Below are 23,580 nucleotides of genomic sequence, written 5' to 3' on the forward strand. Positions count from 1 at the left end.
ACATTTTGGTCGATGTAACCTCTGACCTTCTTCAGTTGTATCTTGTTAAACTTGTGAATTTGAACGGAAGAAGGTCGGAGGTTTCATCAACCAAAGTGTTGTAAAAATGACATTCAATATGAGAACAGTAGTCCCATAAGATCCAAATAATGCATAAAACCTATCAATCGATACTTTCAGTATGACAAAAAAAAAATAATGGCTAATATTCATTAACCCCCCCCCCCACACACACACATACTCGGTAAATCTTTGCCTTTTTAAGGCGATTGTGGGAAATTCCCGAAAAGCTTGACCCCCCCTCCCAAAAAAAAAAAAAAAAATTAATTCTAGAATAAGGGTCATCAGTTTTGCATATGTACTTAATGTAAAATGGTCCTCCCTCCAACTTTCAGTTAGTTAGAGCAATTAACTATATATTGTTATTAGAGGTTTGTGTGAAGAGCCAAGCCACTCCCAGATTGGGAGATTCATCTTGGTTTCAAATTTTATTTGACATTGATCACTATTATCCTTGTGTCCACATACAGTGGATGGTATTCCTAAATTGTTGCTATCTGGTACTGATCAGGCTCAATGTTGCTCGACTTTCATGATCTAATGAGAACTGGTGTGTCAACGTGATTTTATATTTTTTATATATATATATATATATATATATATATATATATATATATATAATCAAAAATTACATCTATTAAGGCAGTTCATAAATGGGACTTACAGTTTTTGAGCTACCATATTTGATGAATAAATGGATAAATTTAATTTCTAAATAAATATGGTCAATTTTTTTTTCTATATTGTCATATATAGTTAAAATTTTCATTTTTTTTTTTTTTTTTTTTTTAAATAAGTCTAGAGCTGAAACTGAACAAGAAATGTTAAACTATTATTTGGTAGATAAATATCAAAATGTGATTTTCAGAAGTATATAGAATTTTTCTAAAAAAAAAAAAAAATTAGTGTTAATTTTTTCTTTTTTAAATTTATGCAGACATCTATAATATCTCACCTGTCTGTTTAAATGTATGTATGTATGTATGTATGTCTACCTAAAACTTTCAACAGAGGTTCGATTTTCACGAGATCTGTATCGTTTTGAAGCTCGACCCTTTGGATGACAAATATGGAAAAATTGACTAAAAAACATTAATTCCTTCATCCTCAACTGGGCACCTTTCTGCAAGGAGGGTCTTTTTTTTTGCGTTGCCATTTTTGCAAGTCATCGTATTGGTTGGAATGACTTTACTAATTTCAACATTTCAAACTTCCAGTCGCGTCTTAGAGTAGCGGTAAGATGTCAGGTTTTCTTTCACTTTCTTTTCCGCCTCCGCGTCATGGGTTCGTGTCTGCCTACTACCTTTTTTTTTTTTGCTCAACACACACCTCCAAACACCTGGGCAACGCCAAGTTTTGTGATAGTTTACTTTTTCAGTTTAAGTTTAAAACATGTAAATTATAAATTTATTGTCCAAATTTTTTTTTTTAATGAAAAGAATGTAGATCTCGAATTCTAAGTCTCAAGAAAACAATTTTAAAATTTTTTCAAAACTATAAAATTTGTATTAAAAATTTAAATAATTAATTACTGGACATTTAAAATTAACTAATTTTTTTTTTTTTTCAATTTTAAACATAAAGGTACCTTTTTACTCCAAATTGATGGCCAATTTTAACATTTTAGTAAAATGTCAACCAAACATAATGTTGGAATTAAACTATGGCTCCAATCTGTTACTATCATTAAAATGTGAACCTGTGTTATCTATGTGTCGCTTGGATTGTCATAGAATTATTAGCAGAATAAATGAGAATTCAATCTGTCGTGGGTGTTTTTTAAATTTGAGGAATGGCAGGAAAAAAATCAAATTCGTGACTTGTCATATTGACAGACTGGATTAGGGTTGATAAAGAAGAGTTGAGTGAACTGGGGGATGGGCTTGAAAGAGAAGAGTGATAAATAATGACCCGGCCAGAGAGAGGTTACTTTGAGAGTAAACTTCTAAAAGCTGTTGAACACGTGTTGACATGTAAAATGCATGTTAAACTGAATGATTGGATTTTTACAAAAATATCTTGCCTCTCCATCCTCAATGTCTCCTCACACACCTATGATCTTTGTGTTCACAATTTAGCTATGAATCAATATGTCCTTGCTTTTGACGCCTTTATGTATTATGCTCTTGCACAATGAACAGGTTTCAACATGTCTTTCATAATTGACCAAATCAATGTTGTAGTCATTTTGTAGCTAAATTAATATCGCTTTTTACTTCGAAAAAATTTTAATCAGAATTTTTAATGGAAAGTAATTTTGTTTTGTTCATTCAGTTTATAATTTAATTAGCAGAGGTACCCACTAATTATAAATTGGTTGTAGTGTATAAATTATAGTTGGAGGATTAGTTATTTATTGGAGTTATAAATTATAGTTAAAGGTGTAAACGAAAAGTGTTAATAGTTAGGCAGGCTCGAACCCTGTGATGCAAAGACAGAAAAGAAAATGTAAGAAAACGTGACATCTTACCACTACACTACGAGGCCATAGGAATTGAAAAGCGTTCAAATTCAGCGATGTCAAAAAGTTGACTTGTAAAGTGAATGCACAGGTGCAGAAATGAACGTTGGCTGAAGGCCAGTTCAGCTTTTTGCTATTTCATTTATTTGTTTCCCCACAATGTTGGGGAAACCAAGCTCCCCTGAAAAAGGGGAACTTTCAAATGAATAGCAATTCTGATATGAAGGTTTTTTTTTTTTCCCCCACATTGATCAAAGCTGATTTCCTTCAAGACATGTCGGCCACAAAGGCCAGCAAGCTGATTTGATTTGATTCAGTTTTGCTTTTATACAAAAAAGACAAACACTGGAAACCAAAATAAATGTAGAGACTACGACCATTTGCAAATCGTAGATATTACAATCTAGGGAGTATATAAAAAGCTCCAAGATATAGGACCCCCCCCCCTCCTGAGAACCCCCGAGAAAAAAGCCTTTGCTGGACATACAAAAATGCTTTTTACCTTTTTATATAGACTAGCCTCGATGTCCGGTGTTGCCTGGGTGTTTGGAGGTGTGTGAGCAAATAAAAAAAAAAAAAAAAAGTTGTAGTAGGTAGGCAGGCTCGAACCTGTGAGGTAAAGTCAGAAAAGAAAGTGGAGGTGTGTGTAAGGTGTTGATTGTGCAAAAAAAGAAGGTGGATTGCAGTGGGAAATAACTAAATAACGGATGTGTAGATGAAATCAAGCAAAACATTTTGATGCTAAAAAAAAAGTTTATCCTAGATATTTATCTGGACAACAAAACTAAGTTTTGTTTCCTTAGTGATACCATTGAAGCACAAAGGTAGCGCAGGTGCTTGTGTGATTGCAGGAGATTAGGAGTGGATGGAGTAAGTTATAGGAACATCTGCCAGCAGAGCGTTACCACTGTCGGTTAAAGAAATGGATCTATCAGACGTATCTATGAAGTGTGATATATGGAAGTCGAACCTGTCCAGCAAGTGTTGAGGACATGAGTTGCATGGAGAGAAAGGATATGAGAATGATACAATGTATATGTAATTGAGTCTTAAAACAGGTTTGATTCTGATGAGCTTAGAAGAAAATTCAGTTATTATAGTATTTGGAGATGTGTGCAGAAGAGACGACTTTGATGGTATGGCTACATTGAAAGAATGGATGAGAGATGTATCAGCTGTGTAACAGGACTAGATTACAAAGAAAGACTGAACAAAACATGGGAGGCAATAGTAGGAATGGAAAAAGAGGGATAAAGACCTGGCCAGGTTATCTATATATTAATACGATGGTGTTTGTGCTATTTTCTGTGTCACGCTTACATCTGGGTTGTTTCATTGTTATGTACTTCCATTTCTTGTCATAAATAATTTTACCAAAAATTATAAGTTTTGGTTTTGATTTCAATTATAGCTGATAGCACTCAAGTCATCTATTGTTTTTATAAGTAATTTTATCAGGAATTCTTACCAAGTTTTGGTTTCGGTTTTGATTATAGTTGAAGGAACTCAAAGCATAGCATCATGCCAACAAAATAGATATTATGCCCCCCCACCTCCCCAAAAGGATAGTATCATAATGGAATAGGTACAACTGTTTCTGCTTAGTTAATTCTGTCCTTAGTCAGTGAAAAGGAAATCCTTCTAGACTAAGGTTATTTTTTAATTTTTGTTCTCATCAAGTCCTTTTTTGGGAGCTGGATGCAAACAACTCTCATTTTTTCCTTATGGAGAGGCAAATTAATAAAAACTGAATAGACACTGCATTGCTCCTACCCTTAAATGAAAGTGGTAATGCCTTGGAGGATAGATACTACCCCCCCCCCTCTTAAATTCACTATTGAAAGATGTTACATTAGTCTGAAATCATGTAGTAAACTGAATTGCGCATTAAGCAATAGCAATAATATAGTTTCGGCTTCAGATAAATATCAAATCACCATTACTAATAGATGTTACATTTTGTGCCATATTTTTTCTTTTTTTTTTTTTATTATTATAATCTGCATTTTTTTTTTCTTTTACACAAATGGTCATAAAATGAAAACTAAATGATATTTACATCAGCTAGTGAACGACCTAGTAGACTGGTCAGAACACAATACTGAATGTCTTGAAGAAAATTACCTCTAAAGTAACGTAAGAAATTTAAAAAGCTGGCATGACAAAAAGCAAAAAATGTGTGTGATCAGCTTCTGTGAGGAATGCATGGGTGTGCACTGTCTACATCGTGAACAGATGCAGGTTACAGCAGACATGTTAGAATCACCAGTCTGTGAGCTGACTGGTACTGTCTGCAAAACCAAATTCCTCTGTTATGTTAGCTTAAATGTCTTGACGTCAAAGTATACAAATAATTATGAAAATATGCAACTAGTTTCAAGATGGTGGTTAGACTTATCTAGTATGTGAATTACAACCAGTCTTATCATTTCTTTGTCATTAATAGCGTTTTTTGGTTCCCCGATAAAGGAGGGATCGGACCTAGTAATTCACTCCCATTCATTTGTTCGTACTTTTTTTAATAGCCATTCTTTGAATTTTTTAGTAATTTTGCACAAACATTAGTCATGGTAAAAGTAAATTTTTGCCAGAACAGATCATCTGGGATAACTCGTTGTTCCCCGAGGGGCCATTATAAGGGTAAAATTGCCTCCAAATTGTTCATCTGTCTGTTCGTTTCTTTGCACTTTTTTCAATAACCATGCCTTGGATTTAAAAAAAATTTTTTTAATTTTGTACCAACATTAGTCATGGTGAAAGTAATTTTTCACTTGTGGAGGGCAACCCCGCATGCTTTTTTTTTTTTTTTTCATACAAAGTATAATTAAATTTCTTATGATACAAAGCACTTGTCTTCTTTAGCTTATATATTAAAAAAAAATCCTATTGGAGATTTCCATATTTAATCTGAATATTTCATTCAGGAAGGGAAAGGTGTCAGACCACTTAACATGTTATCAATTTCAAAAGATTAGAAAAAAAATTCATACATTTGTATTTTAATAAATATTTTGATGCGTGATGACAACTTACCGTCTAACAAGACAGTTATTCTTCATCTAGTCTGGTGCACTGCAGCATCTGCGGGGGATATACACTTCAAAGCTGGAATTGGCTCTCTGGATGCAGGCCTGGGTGGGTAATAATGAGACGTAGGTTTGCCCACTTATCAGGGTCCACTTCTCTGCGTTGTAGACAAGCCTAACAGTCGGAGCCAATGCAGCTGCAGGAAAGGTGTTAGTGTTTCACTATCTGCCTATCAGAACTCCACACCAGATTTTTTGTCAGTTTTTATATTTTTTTTTTTTTTGATATACAGGTTGTAATATAAATACCAGAAAATCACTTTTGTTTACCACACGTTCACTTTGAAAGAGAGGTTATGCTAATAACAATTCAACCAAGCAAAAGCCGTTATTGTCCTGTAGATATCTTTCTCCTGTTCATGAGATTTGATTTCAAAACACATTTGTGCCATTCTCGAAATATAACCATCTGGGAGTAATAAAATCTAGCCGACCACTTATATATCCAATAGAGTTAAGGAAATTTGTGTTGAGTACCTTAAGCTCCCAAATTCCTCACAAATAACATTTGCTGACTACGTTTCACATGGCAATGATCTGTCCCCACTTGGAATGTGAGTCCCTAGTGTTCATCGGAGTTGGTAATATGTTCTTTGATTCTCTTGAGCATCGTGCCATCAGATATAGTTTACATATTCCCTGTCATGACCCTATTTCCTCTGGAGTATATGGTCTGTTGGTTCTTGCCCTAACCCAATGCTTAAATACTGCCTTGTGCTGTGGCTGAACAGACCAAACCTGCAACGATATACATTCACAGTAGACCCTCTGCATAATCTCACGGGTGTTTACTCAGATGTACCGGCGATCTCCTTTCGCATTGTGTTCTGCAATCCTGAACGTGTTGCCTCAGAATTGTGTTAATGAACATGTATCCCTGTCACATTTTTCGAGTTCTGTATTGGATATGTTAGGTGATGTTCCTAAGTTTTATGCATTCTCTAATTAGCTAAGTAACCTCTGTCAATTGCTCACGGTTTTTATGACCATGGCTTAAAAAAAAAACTTTAAACAGTGTTATTAACAGATCCTAATAAAAATAGACGTACTTAAAATCATGATCTATTGTACGGATAGGCAAGTTTGGATTCGAGATCAAAAGGTCTCATTTTCAATCTCGGATATTAGTATTCATACCCCCCCCCCTTTCTTTCTTTTCGGAAAAAATAAAAACATAGTTTTCTACCAATTTGATACAATTAATAAGTAAACTATGTGCTAATTAAATTTGACTTTTTAAAATTATTAAAAACAAGTACTTTGTAGGTAAACCATGACTTATTTTAAATAAAGAATAGAATGCTGTCAAGTAGGTACAAAGAACATAACATTATGTTTGATTTATTACTTTATCAGCTATAAAGAAATGTAGGTGTAATATATCCTTATATAAATGACTTCAGTAATGCTGTTTTTGAACATGCATAGAAAGTCAAAAAAAAAGTTGTCCATCTAATCGGTCCCACTTTATCAACTAAGCTCCAGCCCCTGTCTCATCGCTGCAATGTTGCATCACTGTGCCTATTTTATAAATATTTTAATGGAATGTGTTCTGATGAACTTGTTTCACTTGTACCCCCTCAACTTACATTTCCCCGACAAACCCGCTTAGCAATAAGATCTCACCCTTTCACTGTTGATGTCCCTAAATAATGTCTAGCTAATCATTCGTTGTTTTTTCCTCCCATAGATTAATGTTTTCGTTAGTTAATCATAGTTTCTCGTAAAGACTCAACTAACTTTTTATTCTGTTTTGTATTAGTGACGCATTTTTTTTTTTTTTTTTTTTTGTGTGTGAATGTCATCTAATGTGCATTTAGAAAGCCAAATAACTGGTTTGTATTTTTTTTCTCCAAAATAAATTAGTTTAAAGAACAAACAAGCTTTTGACTTATAAATAAGTCTTCATCAGATTCTTTTGTTAATCATCTTATCGAAGATATAGAATTCCTTGTGGCTAACAGGTTGAAGTTTGTTAGTTATGATTAGTTTAAATACAGTGTAACCGGATATAATACCCCACCCATATAAAACCGGATAGAAGAGATTTTCTCTGGGGCCCTAAATTAGAGCCTGTGTTAATGCAGTGTAACCTGGATATGAGAGGCATAGAATAATAAAATCTGGATGAGATTTTCGGGGGAGGGGGTTAGAGCCTGTGTTAACGTACAGAGTAACCCGAAAGAGAGCTATAGGGACTGGATAAGAAATCTTTTATATCCGGGCCACACTGTATCTTTTGTCACATGTGGCTACATGTTATGGATTAGAAATTTTGCTGTTCTAATTTTTACTTCATCCTAAAAGTTTCCCCTGGTCTTGGTCAGTCATTACCCCTCTTTACTATTTGTTAATTTTTATTATAAAAACAAAATGCTTTCCTTTTCTTTTTAATGTTTATATAATTTTTTTTTTCTATTTCAGCTTCTTGCGTCCCTGGCTTTCTTCAAATGTCAGGAATTTGTTGAACCAATCCTTATTTTAAAGTTCTGCAAAAGAAAGTTCCTCCTTAATTCTTGTTCTTAATGGACAGTTGTGTTCCTATCAGTTCATAATAAGCCTCTACAATTTCTAACACCTTAAACACAGGTAAGTAGTTTACTTTTAATAATTGGGTTTTGGTGATATTTCCACCAAGATTCGGTAATGCTATACGAGGTGACCCTTCCCTTTTTGCTGCCAATAAAATTTATAATATCAAAGGGCAGTTATGTATGTTCAGCTTAAAGTTAAAAACTACAAAACAAACACCTACAAAGTTGGTATATTCTTGATTGATGTTGTCCCAGATAAATATGTAAAATTTAAAAGAAAGTATTCATTTGTTTTTTTTTTTTTGTTTTTTTTTTCTCGGACTGTTATCCTCATCGTTATAGTTGTTTAACCACATTTTTGCCAACTGTTCCTCTGGCCTTCATTGTGTGAGGATAGTGGTTTCAATTCTACCCAAACTAAGCCAGTAGATTAGTTGGCCGAAACATGGTGAGACAACTATGGAAGGCAGTAATTACTGGGAATACAGCTACAAGGCTTAGTACTCCTATCCAATCGCAGTTAAACACCTGAAGAAGACCAGAGGATAAATTGGCCAAAACGTGGTGAAATAACAACTATGAAGATAAGTCTGCAAAAAAAATCAATACATAAATTATGAAGGCTCATCTCACAGGATTAAAAAAAAAAAAATAAAAAAATATATAAAGTATTCATTCTGTAGGGTGGTCAGTTAGGTCGGGTGGGGTCGGCCATTTTCCATCTTATATACTAATTTTGATATAAAATGCTGACTCTTTTCTCAAGGAATTTATTATACAAAGAGTTTGTGTGTGTGCGCAAAGCTAGAGAGAGGGCTGCGTGAAGGAGATTGAGGAGAGGGGAATGGGAGGAGGTCAAAAGAAACATATTTTTAATAGAAAGGTTATACATTTGCCCTGGGCAACAGCAGATGACCTTGATAGTTGATTTCTACAATCCAACCATATTTGGTCCATTAAACGTCAGTCTGTTACTGACTTGGCCACCATGTTTCAATCATGAATATCCTGTAGTTTGTTTTATCACTGTTCAATGAGATAGAGGACAAGGACACTGATCATCTTATCAGTATGATGGTCCTCTGTCACACATATTTACTGCTATCTAACCATGTTTGGTAAAAATAAAGTTCAGTTTATGCCTTCCTTGTCCACTAAGTTTCCGGCATGAATGTCCAACACCCTTTGTTTTATCACCATTCAATTATGTCATACTAGCAAAGATGCCTGCGCTTTGCTATAAGCTCAGGTATCCGTTTTGTGGGCACCTTTGCAGTAAGTGGATGTTGTAAAAGCAACTGTTTATAAAGGTGTTTAAAAAAATTTTTAACTACTGAAATGACTGAAATCCAACTAGGAACTTTAAAGCAAACAGACTATATCAAAGTTGACACTTTTATTGTTACACATAAAAAATGGAACAAAGAATCACAATGGTTAACATTTGTTTAATTGGTTGAGGTGATGAGGTGGAGGAGGGTGATCTGATTCAAATTAACAAAAAAGCTAGCTGACGCCATGGCGGCAGCTCTCAGGTTGTAGATGAATCCTAACTTGGTGTGTACCATCTCTATATGGTGGAGTTTATGAAGAGCCGCACTAAATCTGACCTTAACTTTAAAAAATAGTGTGCAACAGTCCTAGGTTGGACACTATATCAAGTTTGGGGATGATCGATTCAATGGTGTGGACTGTAGAATTTTACACACACACACACACTAGCACTACTACTTTTTATATATATATATATATATATATATTAATTTATTAAATATTTATTTATTTTTACGTGCATAATAAATTAATTACAATACATCCCAAAAATGTGGGGCAACTAGAATATAAATGAATGGCAAATAATTTCTCCCTTTTGAAGCACTCAGGGAGTGAAAAAAAAAAAGCAAAATAGACCAAGAATTTTCAGGCTGAAATAAAAATCAACGGGAAATCAACCTTATTTAGCCCGTGATTAAACTGGGAGGTGGGGAGGCTATTCTAAATCCAACAGGGTATAACTTTTAATCATTTTCATTTAATTTTTTATATAAATTGTTGGTCGGTTGAGATTCTCATCTACCATGTATCCCATCAGATGGATAAGGAAACATTAAAATTAATCTACTTTAACATAAATGTATATTTGCCTAATTTTTTACATTTTGATCTTTTAGCAGCTATTTTTACCAGCTAAAGTCAAAGTCCAATGTACGTAGTTGGCCAGTGGAGGAGAAATCCTTCTAGACCGAGCAATTTTTATGTATAATAAAATCACAAGTATAAACAATCGATTTTAAAAAAATATTTTATTCACATATCTTTTATAACTTTTATTTTTATAAAGATGAAGTTTAGTATCACAAAACACAAATCTTTTTATGATTTTTATTTAAAAAAAAAAAAAAAAAATTGCTATTTGCTTACTTCTCTATAAAGGCAAATTAAGTGTAAGTTTAGCGTCCAAAAATTTCAGTTTCTAATGTTTTGCAATTAAAATAGGTAATTCATTTTATTTTTATTATTAGTTTTATTAAGTTCTGTAAATATATAAAGAACACACTGATAAAGACACCCATTTATTTAAATATATTTTGTTTAAATACGTTCGTTTTATTACTTACATTAAAAAGTTTTGCGTGAATACAAAAATATTTTTTTCTTTTAATCCTTAAGTTTTGTTAATATTTAATATTAAAAAAAATGTTTTGTAAATATATTTTTACTTTTAAATCTTAAAAAGTTTTGTAAATATATTTTTAAAAAATCTTGCTCACAAACATTTGTCTATTTGACCTGTTTACAAGTTTAGAAACAACTAACAACAATGTCAAGGTCGAACAAACGGTGCCCCTTGAATTGTCGCTTATTTTTGTCTGCTAGGGGTATCTAATCTTTACTTGATCCACAGAAGTTTTAGAATATTCCTAACACTGACTTATATACTAACAGTTCAGCCTGGCTTTGCTCGGGCCCTATGTACTGTTCATAAATTTGTGCATATATTTATTTTAAAAAGTTTGATGCATGTCCAGGTAACCTACATCTAAAATTTCAAGTGTTTAGATCCAAAATTGGTTGAGGAGTTTGGTAGAGTTTTCAAAGGTCAAATTATTGAACTTTGACCCCTTGACAGCCAACTTTCTCACAGAAAACTGATTAAAAAGATTATCCTAAATCTCAATATCCCTTATCTGTGGCCTGAATATTGACAGAGCAGTTTGGTAGGGAAATGTACACACACAGACAATTTAACTTTTATAGATATACTAGCAGTTCAGCCCGACTTTGCTTGGGCCCTATGTACTGTTCATAACTTTGTGTATATGTACCATAATGCCTTTCTATATAATAGGCTTTCTTAACTGCCATAGAGAAAAGTTGGCAGACACCAGAGGTAAATTTTTTTTTTAACTTTGACCCCCTGACATTGTTATGGGCTCAAATCAAATTAAAATGTTTGACCCATGTCTAAGTAACCCACATCTAAAATTTCAAGTGTTTAAACCCAAAATTGGCAGAGGAATTTTGTAGAGCTTGCAAAGGTTCAGTCTTTCAACTCTGACCTCTTGGCAGCAAAATATTTGCCTAAAAACTGATTAAAAAGCTTGCTGCATGTCTGAATACCCTTTAAGTAAAATTTCAAATGTTTAGACCTAAAATTGACTTAATAGTTTGCTAGAGATTGCAAATGTAAAATCTTTTGAACTTTGATCAACTTTTAGGACAAAAATCGATTTAAAAAAAAAAAAAAAAAAAAAATCTTGCCATATGTCTGAATATACTTTATGTAAAATTTCAAATGTTGAGACCAAAAATTGGCTGAGTAATTTGGTAGACTGCAGAGGTCAATTTTTTAAACTTTGACCCCAATTATGGCCCCTTAGCATTTGATTTGGACTAAAATGAAATTATAAAGTTAGATCCATGTCCAAATAACCTATATCTAAAATTTTAAGTGTTTAGACCCAAAATTGGCAGAGGAGTTTTCATTGAACTTTGACCTCTAAACACTAAAATTTCTGTCTGAAACCAGATTTAAGATTTTTCCAAATCTCAATACCCCGTATGTCAAATTTCGAGTCTGTAAACCGAAAATTGAGTTATTTGGTAGGGAAATGTACACACAGACACACACATACAGGCAGGCAAATACATAAGACAAGGCTATCAAACCAGATATTGTTATATGGAACAAGCCTGAAAGAACTGCACTCATTGTCGATGTCACAGTCCCAAATGATTTCTGCCTTAACAGAGCTGAACGGGAAAAGCTAACAAAATATCAGGACCTAAAAAATGATCTAAAAACGACATGGTCTCTGAAAGAAATAAACATTATACCGGTTGTGATAGAAGCAACTGGCTTAATAAAAAAGAATCCTCAGAAATACTTAGAAGCAATCCCTGGAAGACCAACTGTAACGAAATACAGATAGCAGTTATAAAGGGAACAGTATCTATTCTTAAAAGAGCCCTCGGATATAAATTTAAATCATAACAGAATCAAGTGTTAGCTCCAGGAGGGAGCCCCTTGATCTCTTAAAACTTACTGAAGTAAAATAAAAAAATAAATAAATAAAAAATAACATTTTCACTTTTATAGATATATAGATACACATAATCTCAAAGTAATCAGCTATTGTAATTTTCATATGAAACATTAACCGAAATAAAAGTTAACTTTTAGTTGTATACTATAAACATTGCGAAGGTTTAAACTTTTACTATAATATTTTTCAATTTAGTTTTTGCCTAAAAAAGTAGATTTAATAATTTAATTTTCTCCAAACCCTGGTAATCTGATAAAAAAAAAAAATAAAAAAAACTATATGTAGCTATAAAATATTTCAGGTTCACTTTTAAACATCCTCTTTAGTTTAGATGAATCCTTTCAATTTTTTTTTTGGTACTTGTACAGTTTAATCAAGACATTAAAAAATGAAAATATCGAAAAAGGTTATATTGTACGTATTCGTGAAGGAACAAAGTTCTCCGAAAAAAATTTCACTTAATTTCATCAAGTAGTTTTTTTTTTTTTTTTTTTTTTTTTTTTTTTTTTTTTGAGGAAGAGCTAGTATTAAAGATGGGAGGGAATGTCGGGACTTTAACGGGAGTTATCTCCTTGTGGCGTGTTCACCAAATTTCATAATGGCTGACTTCAACGTGCTCTCATAAAAACATGTTTTTCTGCTGTAAAATAAAAACTACTTGATCAAATTAAATGAATTTTTTTTTTTTTTCAGAGATCTTCAGTCCAAAACGGATACATACAATATAACCTTTTTTTTCGATATTTTCATTTTTTAATGTCTTGATTAAACTATTCAAGTACCTTTTTTTTTTTTTTTTTCTTTGAAAATAATCACACTTTGCTTTTCTGGGAATTACATTTTTGTTTTTCACTTTCACCTTTCCTAATAGATTTTGCTTGCAAACTTTAATTTTCATTAGAAATGACTTTTGAAAGCTTTAAAATTACTTTTAATTATCTTGCATTTAAAAAAAAATGCTTAAATTTATTGTTTAACGTTTTTACTACAATAAGCTTTTTTAAAAAAAAACTAAACAAAAACAGTACTAATAAATTAAAATTATTCATGGACTTGTATAACAAAAAGACAATTCTAGAAGTTTTTTGTAAAAATGAATTTTAATTTTTAAATACTAACTCCTTGAGACCTACTGTATCTTGTTTTTATTCATTTGAAAAAAAAGTCATTTTACATTTAAAGTTCATATAATTTAAAACTTTATGATTTTTTAAAAAATTCTCAAGATTTAAGTTTTGCAGATGTCAAATTCTATATTGTTTTCATCAATAGAACAAATATTTGCTTTCTTCCTGCAATAAAGAGTGTATTTAATTTACAATTAATAATTTGAAACAATCTCTAAAAATGTAAATAAAAAATCACATTACTAAAAAGAAACAAGCTCACAATTACAAAAGCAAAAAAATATTTTGTCTTATTGGAATTTTAAATTTCAACATTTTAAGATTTCCTATTGAAAAAAAAATTCTATCAACATTTTTTTATTGAAATATAGTAAAAAATTTAAGTAATTTTATTTATTTTTTCAGTTAAGAATGAGAGGTAAAAGGTCAATGCATGTAACAAAAATGAAAATAAAATTTCTTGTAAAAAGTTTATACAATTTACCAAGTATTTTACTAGGATAAGAGTTGTCTGTTTTTAAAAGACCCCCCCCCCCCCATTTTAAATTATAAGACAAGACTAAATCACGGGCCTATGTCCTATTCAGCCTTATTTTGTTTTTTGCTTTCTTTATCTTTTTTTTTTCTTTATCTCTTTCCGTGTTTTGCCTCTTTCTTCCCCTCAAAATGTTAATTTTACCATACTTCAATCGATATACAGCAGTCACGTTGACACACTGGTTCTTGCCAGATCATCAAAGTTAAGCAATGATGAGTCTGGCCAGTACCAGATGGGCGACCCATCTAGGAAGGCTACCCACTGTATATACCTCGTCGAGTCATAGAATTTCTAGGTTTAACTCACGGGGGAAGATATATCTGATTAAAGATGGAAAGCAATGGGAAACTACCGTCTTTGCTTGTCTTCCTGATATTACCATGGCTCTGCAATTTGGAGAGCTGTAGTTGCCAACACTGTTAAAAACAGCAGGGCTGTTGCATGTATGCATACAAACAATTCATGAGCAGGGGTGGGTAGAAGACTTTTGCTTTATTAATGTCTCCATTAAAACATTGGTGGGTACTTTTAGTTTGATAAAGAAAAAGGTACTGGTCGCGATTAGAGTTCCCTGCCGAACACCCTAAAAAAACACTGACTTCTCCCTTAGTTGCCATAGTAACTAAACGATCATGAATTTTTATCGACTTTGTTTTACTGTTTATGAATATTGAAATAAGACATTACTACAAATTTATTAATAATATCTCACTTTTAATCACTTTTATCGACTTTTTCTTTTTTTTAAATAGCATTTTCTCTTTAAATGACGTTTTTACTGTTTATGAATATTAAAAGAAAAATAATTACTAAACATTTATTAATAAAAAAAATGGGTGCTAGTGCACTTATGATCCGCGCTATATTTTAAATCGTATTTCTAAGCTTAATTAAAGTTTAATGTTTTTTTATTCAGTTGTAAGGTTAAAGTAGAGAATAGGTACAAAACACCCTCCCCATGTTAAGAATGGCTTTTTAAATAATGTTATTTCAGCATGGATCAATAAGTGCACTAGTACAATATAAAAAAAAGTGAGACATAAACAGTAAAACGTAGTCATTTAAAAAAGAAAAAGTCGATAAAAGTGATTAAAAGTGAGATATTATTAATAAATGTGTAGTAATGTCTTATTTCAATATTCATAAACAGTAAAACAAAGCCGATAAAAATTCATCATCGTTTAGTTACTATGGCAACTAAGGGAGAAGTCTGTGTTTTTTTTTAGGGTGTTCGGCAGGGAACTCTAATCGCGACCAGTACCAAGAAAAATATTATAGATTAAATCCTTTGCTACTCTGTCTTCCCCCCCTCCCTCCCAAGATCTAATTTTTTAAAGGCAATTTTTGATAAGAAATTCATCTTTATTTCAGACTAGCAGGGTTACCTGGAACCATAAAAATGAGTTTTAAAGTGTGTAATGTTGGGATGGTTAATCAAAAGTGGAATTTAAAAAATAAAAAATAAAAAACTTTTTGAAGAGTTTGTGCCTATTTTCCGATGGCCCAAAATGATTTTTTTTTTTTCTTTTATTTAAAACTTAATTTTCCATGGCTCGTTTTAATGATAAAATTATAAATAGTTATTTATTTTAAACTCAGGAAAACTAAAATCTGTAGAACGCTTTGTAAACGTAATTTTTATGTTTGCCAGAAATATATGTACATATTAGATGGGTTGTATTGGAATCGCCCCATCACTAGTAACATCATTTTATTAAAACTTCTATTTCTCTTAGTTCATCTCTCTGTTTTTCTTTGTGGTTCACGTCCCTCCTCTTTCCTTTCTGCTCAGTTCATTCTTTTGCTGAAAATAATAATGTAAGTCATTCACTTATTACGATAGATAACATTGGAATGTCTGAAAAATCACCCCATGACACAAACCGGGCCTAGTAGACACTCGCGTAAATATATTTTCTAAATTTTAGATAGACATCCAGGGTAATACTTGTTACGCAATACCAACTTTGTGGTGGTTAGTTTTGTGGTTTTTGACTTTTAACTGGACATACAAACACAGACAATTGACCTTTATATAATAGATTTTTAGCCATTGTCTGCTCATATGCCTGGTTTTATTGTTTTTTATTTATTTCTTCCAGGAGGAAATGGGTGATTCGAGTAAAAGCACAAAATCTCCTGGAATTGTTTCTCGATTTATCAAAAGATATTGTGAGGTAAGATTTTACATTTTCTTTTCTCCTCTCTCTCCTAAACGAAACTAAAACAATAAAAATCTTAGTCTCATCAATGTGTCATGATATTCCTGTCAGCAGATTTCAGTATAGCGCAATTGTTTGGAATAAAGAAATTAAAATGTTCAAGAGAAACTTATGTTGGATCAAAGTTTTCTTTGCAAATCCAAGCCAAGCAGATACTGTATCATCTTAGGCAGAACAAAATGACATTTCAAGTTCAGTATTTTTTTTTTACTGATTTTAATTAACAATGTTTGCTTTTTGTTTTTCTTTTTTAATAATTTAAAGTAAAACTTATTTTTAAAATTCTTTATAATATTCAAGAAGCTAGTGATTTTATTTATTTATTTTATTTAAGGCCTATAATATTAGGTTTTTTTTTTTGTAAATCTCTATACCATTTAAAGTTTTTTCTTAATATGCCAGGTTTGATTGATTATAAAAACAGTATTAGGTAACATTTAAAATTTCATAAAATTGACTGATATCTAGTCGTTAACGTTTATGTTGCAAGCACAACAGTTTTAAAATTGAATATCACACTATCAAAGATGCTTTTTGAAAAAGATTTCTATAAAATAAATTGTTTAGAATTAATATTTCGGAGTTATACTCCTTCCTCAGAATTTTATACATTTTTTTTTTCTGTTTATTTTTCATAATATTGCATTGTAATTTGGCTTTCAAGCATATCTCATACGTATTTATTTTAACATTCAATCAATGCTTTTATCATGAAATTCACAACCCTGACTTTAAGTATTATGTTACTTTGCGCAAGACGGGTACAACATTGGCATGCAATCTACATTTGTGCATAACATCTATAAAAACAATACGGCCTTTTTCTTTCGTTTGATATATAGTTAGACGGTATTTATATTGTTTATATTTAACGCGTGAATGTCGTGTGATCATTATGTCTACACATGAAGTTATTTTCCATCACATGTACTTTATAATATGGAATAATCATGTTAACACAATAGTTCTCGTTAGATCACTGGTTAAGCAATGTTGAACCTGGTCAGTATTAGATAAGTGACCATTTGGGAATACCAGGTGCTGTATGTAGGACATCGATACCTTCCTGCAAGAATTACTAAAATCTAACAATCTCCCTTAATCAGGATGGATATACATGCGTCTCGGGACTGCTTATAAACTTAATATTCCCATGAAACTTTTTCCTATAGGAGAAGCCGGTTTAACCCACCTAGGGTGAATGCTGCATAATTTTTGTGTTGGTATTGCTGTTACTCATTTATTAGTAGCAGTTTGTTATTCTGAAATTGCATAGCAATAATACTATTATTTTTTATATTTTTGTTTAGCATTGATTCTATGCAACAATAACTAAGTTTGATCTTTTTTTTTTTTTCCCCCCCCCCCCATGTCAGTCATGAATTTTGGACATAGAGAACCATAACAAAATATAATTTGAAACTGCATTATTTTATGTATTTCGATAAGTATTTCATTTTGATCAAATGAGTTACATTATCATGAAGATTTACGTCTATAAAAAGGAAGTAGGGCCTTTTACTTTAAATTAATCTTTATGGGTCTCCTGAAACACATCCTATAACTTCTGGCGACCCCCACCACCCCACCCATTGAGTAGTTATATATAAAATATTTAAAAAAAAATTTTTTTTTTCGAGTATGAGGTTTAACATAACACCACTGATACCATTCTGGTTTGACACATTACATTGGCAAATAATTTATAATCGAAAATTATTGAAATCTTTTCAATATTGCTCATTTATTCAGTTTACGTTGTCCAATAGTTTCGGTTTTTTTCTTGTTTTGTCAAACTGCAAGCTCTTTTACTTTAGCTTCTGTTTATCTTCCTTGGAAAATGACATCTTGCGCTCTGTGCGACATTCTACAATATTTGAATATTCAATGTTATTTTCATCTTTGTAATTTCTTTATATTTTTAATATTGGATTTCTACCTCCAAATTTTGCCTATGTGTGTATGTGTATATATATATATATATATATATATATATTAGTATATTTGGGTAGCATTTTTTTCTCTTAATGCCTGTTTCATTGAACAGCAGGGACAATTCCTGTTTTTCTTGTCCTCCAATTTTTATTTTGGCGGGCCAATGCTTGAACATTCTGTTGGAGCATAAAAAATTTGCCTTTATGAGAAAACTGACCAGTAATCAGGCTCGGTATAAAGGAGAAAGCACACTAAAGTGCTTTTAATGATTTTGAATCGTTTGAAATTGACTTTTGAATCGTTTGAAAATGACTTTTGAATCGTTTGAAAATGACTTTTGAATCGTTTGAAAATGACTTTTGAATCGTTTGAAAATGACTTTTGAATCGTTTGAAAATGACTTTTGAATCGTTTGAAAATGACTTTTGAATCGTTTGAAAATGACTTTTGAATCGTTTGAAAATGACTTTTGAATCGTTTGAAAATGACTTTTGAAGCGTTTGAAAATGACTTTTGAAGCGTTTGAAAATGACTTTTGAAGCGTTTGAAATTGACTTTTGAAGCGTTTGAAATTGACTTTTGAAGCGTTTGAAATTGACTTTTGAAGCGTTTGAAATTGACTTTTGAAGCGTTTGAAATTGACTTTTGAAGCGTTTGAAATTGACTTTTGAAGCGTTTGAAATTGACTTTTGAAGCGTTTGAAATTGACTTTTGAAGCGTTTGAAATTGACTTTTGAAGCGTTTGAAATTGACTTTTGAAGCGTTTGAAATTGACTTTTGAAGCGTTTGAAATTGACTTTTGAAGCGTTTGAAATTGACTTTTGAAGCGTTTGAAATTGACTTTTGAAGCGTTTGAAATTGACTTTTGAAGCGTTTGAAATTGACTTTTGAAGCGTTTGAAATTGACTTTTGAAGCGTTTGAAATTGACTTTTGAAGCGTTTGAAATTGACTTTTGAAGCGTTTGAAATTGACTTTTGAAGCGTTTGAAATTGACTTTTGAAGCGTTTGAAATTGACTTTTGAAGCGTTTGAAATTGACTTTTGAAGCGTTTGAAATTGACTTTTGAAGCGTTTGAAATTGACTTTTGAAGCGTTTGAAATTGACTTTTGAAGCGTTTGAAATTGACTTTTGAAGCGTTTGAAATTGACTTTTGAAGCGTTTGAAATTGACTTTTGAAGCGTTTGAAATTGACTTTTGAAGCGTTTGAAATTGACTTTTGAAGCGTTTGAAATTGACTTTTGAAGCGTTTGAAATTGACTTTTGAAGCGTTTGAAATTGACTTTTGAAGCGTTTGAAATTGACTTTTGAAGCGTTTGAAATTGACTTTTGAAGCGTTTGAAATTGACTTTTGAAGCGTTTGAAATTGACTTTTGAAGCGTTTGAAATTGACTTTTGAAGCGTTTGAAATTGACTTTTCAATAAAATTCACCAATGCAATTTTTAATTCATCACTTGTCTGAAGATGACTCAAGGAAGTCAAAAACGTTTGTGACTACGGCAAATTTCTTTTTACACTCAAATAGAATGTTTGGACATTGGCCAGCCAAAAAGAAAGATTGGATTACAAGAAAACCAAACAGGAAGTGTCCCAGTATTAAAAATATTTTTAAATTACAAAACTGAAAAAAAATTGAGGATTCAAATAGTGTAGAAAGTTACACTGCATGTGAGATGGCATTTTCCGGGGAGATAGACATAAATGAAGGCTGAAGAGTACAACATAGATAATTAACTATAGGTCCCCTGTGGATTTGAAACTGACGGTACCAATGCAAAAATATTTAATAGAAAAGAATTGCTTTACATCACACTTTGAATAATATTAAATTATAAATTTTAACTGGATTAATATGCACATGTAAGCGTTAATATGTTCGGAAAAATCCTTAACTACTGAACTTAGCCTTCAACTTAATACACTAATCTTTACAAATTATTTTATTTTATTCATAAAATAACTTATAGAAATAAAAAAAAACAAAAAAAAAACAAAAGATTAATAATAGAAATATTAAGGAGTAATGAAAGTAGTACACTGGACTCCTTGTTGGAGAGGATTTGCAATTGATCGAAGCAGATATAACTGTTAATTGAAGAAATGGATACTCATGTGATAAGATGAAGAAAAAAACGATTTTATATACTCTTTGTATTTTTTATTTATTTTTTATTTTTTCAAGAACATGTTTCAGATACCAGTTCTGAGAAATTATCAGAATCTCTTTAATCTCTTTCACATAAGAAAGTGAGGCAGATGAAGTAGTCTGTCATCCCTCCCCAATTGAAGGATATACACTTTTCAATTGCTGATGTGTTAGGATCTGCTGTTGTAGCTGTTCATGTTTTATTATTATAGACCTTATCACTCTGAATTCAAGATGTCTCTTTTTGAACTGAAACAATTGAATCTTTGTTGAAAACTTATTAGAAATGAATGTCTGTTTGCATTTTGTGAGATGAGGATGGCGGCCATTTTCATAATGGTGGCATTGCCAAATGAAATATATTGATTCTTTTAGCTTGAGTATTAGACGTAATGAAATTTTTTAAATTTTTTTTAATACTGTGTATATTAGTAAGGTAGAAAACATATTTATGGCAATTAAGCTATAGAGGCGTCCATGTTTCATCTCCATAGGGAACCATCAGGTTGAAACAGATGCATCTATGTAGTTTAATTGCCATAAATATATTTTCATACTATCTAGCTCAACTTGCATATTGAGCTCTGAAATAAATACTGAAGATCTATACATATTTACATAATATACTATATCTCCTTATAGTATGCATATTCATTTAATATATATATATATATATTATGCACACAAGCACTTTATGTATTTTATTAATATACTATATAATTAAGAATACATAGAATTGGTATCTGGATTTCACATAGTTAACTCACTGCTAGTTCAAATTCCTTAGCAGGATGAGAGGCTGAAACATCAGTTATCAACAAGGACGACCATGAACCTTCTAGCCTATCACCAATTGAGTTAGCTATGTGAAACCTATTAGCAAAATGTAGAAAGCTATTAAGACAGAAAAAAACTGTTTATAAGGCATTGGTTGAATCGATCCAGTTCTATAGATCACTCTTGAACATGTTTGATCTAAGAAGTTTGAACTGTATATAAAAATGCTTTGTCTCGAATACAACACATCATCAGCAGCAGTCTTTCGACGATGCCATGGAGTAGAGTATACTCAACACTTGTGGCGTAAATGTGAGGTTAACCCAATCGCTCTCTTAAGTCTTACTGCAACTCACACATGTAGACTGCTTCAGCATGTGGAGGTACTGGCCCCAGATTGCGCAATCTCTTATCTGTCCACAAGTGTACATTTCTTTTCCTAACAGTGTCTGCTGTACCAGCCACCACCTTCTTCCAAGACACACAATCTTCATCCTTTTCTCTCCAGTTATTGTACTCGTCGATGCTCTTCAGATGTCTCTTGAACATATAATGGAGAGACAACGAAACAAAATTTCTAGTTGTTTCGAACACGTATCTGCGGTTTTTCAATGCTAACTTTTGATGTTGACTAGACATGTACTACGACAGGATAAATCTGCTAAAAAAAAAATGTTTCTGTGGTCCCTGGAGATTGAGCGACACTGAAAGACCTCGTATTAAAAATGAAGATTCTCCTAGAGTAAAACAACAGCCTCTTAGATTTGATTTGCATTGTGAACAAACTTTGAATCAGTTGATGAATGATTAGGGATAAGTGTAATTATATTGTTATCACTTTCAAGTAGATATTGTCAAGACATTCTGGTTATTTATGCACTTGGGAAACATGAACGTGCAACATCTATGGGTAAAACAACTTTTGCTAAATTAACACTTTATGATGAAAAGAGTTTTCAAGTGGTGGACTCCTTATCCTATCTTGGATATGTTGAGTGCTTCGAGTGGTTGTGAGTTTTTATTTTTTATTTACTTCTCTGCTCAGGAGGGCACGGTTAGACACAAGGGCCACTTTGGATTGGAACAAAAACAAAAATTACCTCAAAAACGGTTCTTTCACTGACCAAAAACAATATTAAGTGTAGCATCAAAACAGAAACTACACTTTGCACCTTTTATTATTAGCTTGTGAAAACAGCTTGTGCTAATTTCTGTGAATCTAAAAAAAAAAATAAAAACGGATGCTACATCTAAAATGTATTTTGCAAATCCAAACATTGTGAGCTATTAGTTGGGTGTATGGGAGTGTGGCTGCGCATTAACCTGGAGCTTATCCGTCTTCAACATAATGATCAGTACACCAATGACTAGTCTCTCCCTTTTGAACAGGGTGCAAGCAAGTCTCGAACTTAATGTTCTGCACTTTCTGCCAAGTTCCGGCCCCTGTCACATCACTACAATGTTGAATCCATGATTGTTTGACAAGTACTTCCACAAAACGTGCTCTGAACTTACTGCACTTGCAACCCTACAACATAAATAACTCTGACTAGGAGCAAAATCCCACCCCTTCACTGTCAATGTTCTAAAATGCCAGAAACCTTTCTAGCTTCTTTCCTCAGACTGCTTGCCTTTAGAATTCTCTCTCTACTTTGTTTCTCTGACCGTATTTAACATGCAGAAATTTAAATATATGAACAAATCACGGCGATGCACATCGACCTGGTTTGTTAGGAATGAATAAAATATATATTAGGATAAAAAGAAAAAAAATCCAACACAAGCTTAGTCCAATCTCATAAATTTATTTCGACCCAGTGGACCTCATCAGATGAGACTAACTAGTCACATCTGCAACAAGTTCGTCTGATAAAGGCCCACACTGGGTTGAAATAAATAAGATTGGATTCTCTCTCTAAATATTAAAGACTTTCACCTCTATTTGTGTTTCCTTTCTGAATAAATGTTTTTAACTCTTACTAAAGTGTTTTCAACATTTTATTAAACTTGTATACTTATATATGAGTAAGGTGACTTGACGTTGCCCGGGATTGAATGAGCAATGAATGTTTCAATCATGTCTTCCCTACATATTTTTGTCATTGAAATCAATGAAATTGCCCATTTTTCAATCAAATTGATTGCCTG

The 23,580-nt window shown here is 32.1% G+C and overlaps 1 protein-coding gene across 1 annotated transcript in view; it reads left to right on the top strand.

Moving 5' to 3' along the window:
* Window positions 1-23,580, top strand: part of LOC145297726 (protein RER1-like) — a 146,089-nt gene that overhangs the window by 35,652 nt on the left and 86,857 nt on the right. Inside the window, exons 2-3 of the mRNA XM_080143942.1 lie at window positions 8,032-8,196; window positions 16,456-16,530. Coding sequence (XP_080000068.1) covers window positions 16,462-16,530 — 69 coding nt within the window. The 5' untranslated portion in view covers window positions 8,032-8,196; window positions 16,456-16,461. The remainder of the gene's footprint in view (window positions 1-8,031; window positions 8,197-16,455; window positions 16,531-23,580) is intronic.

The sequence above is a fragment of the Euprymna scolopes genome, chromosome 18 (genome assembly GCF_053919585.1).
Source record: "Euprymna scolopes isolate OS-2025 chromosome 18, ASM5391958v1, whole genome shotgun sequence".
Lineage (NCBI taxonomy): Eukaryota > Metazoa > Mollusca > Cephalopoda > Sepiida > Sepiolidae > Euprymna > Euprymna scolopes.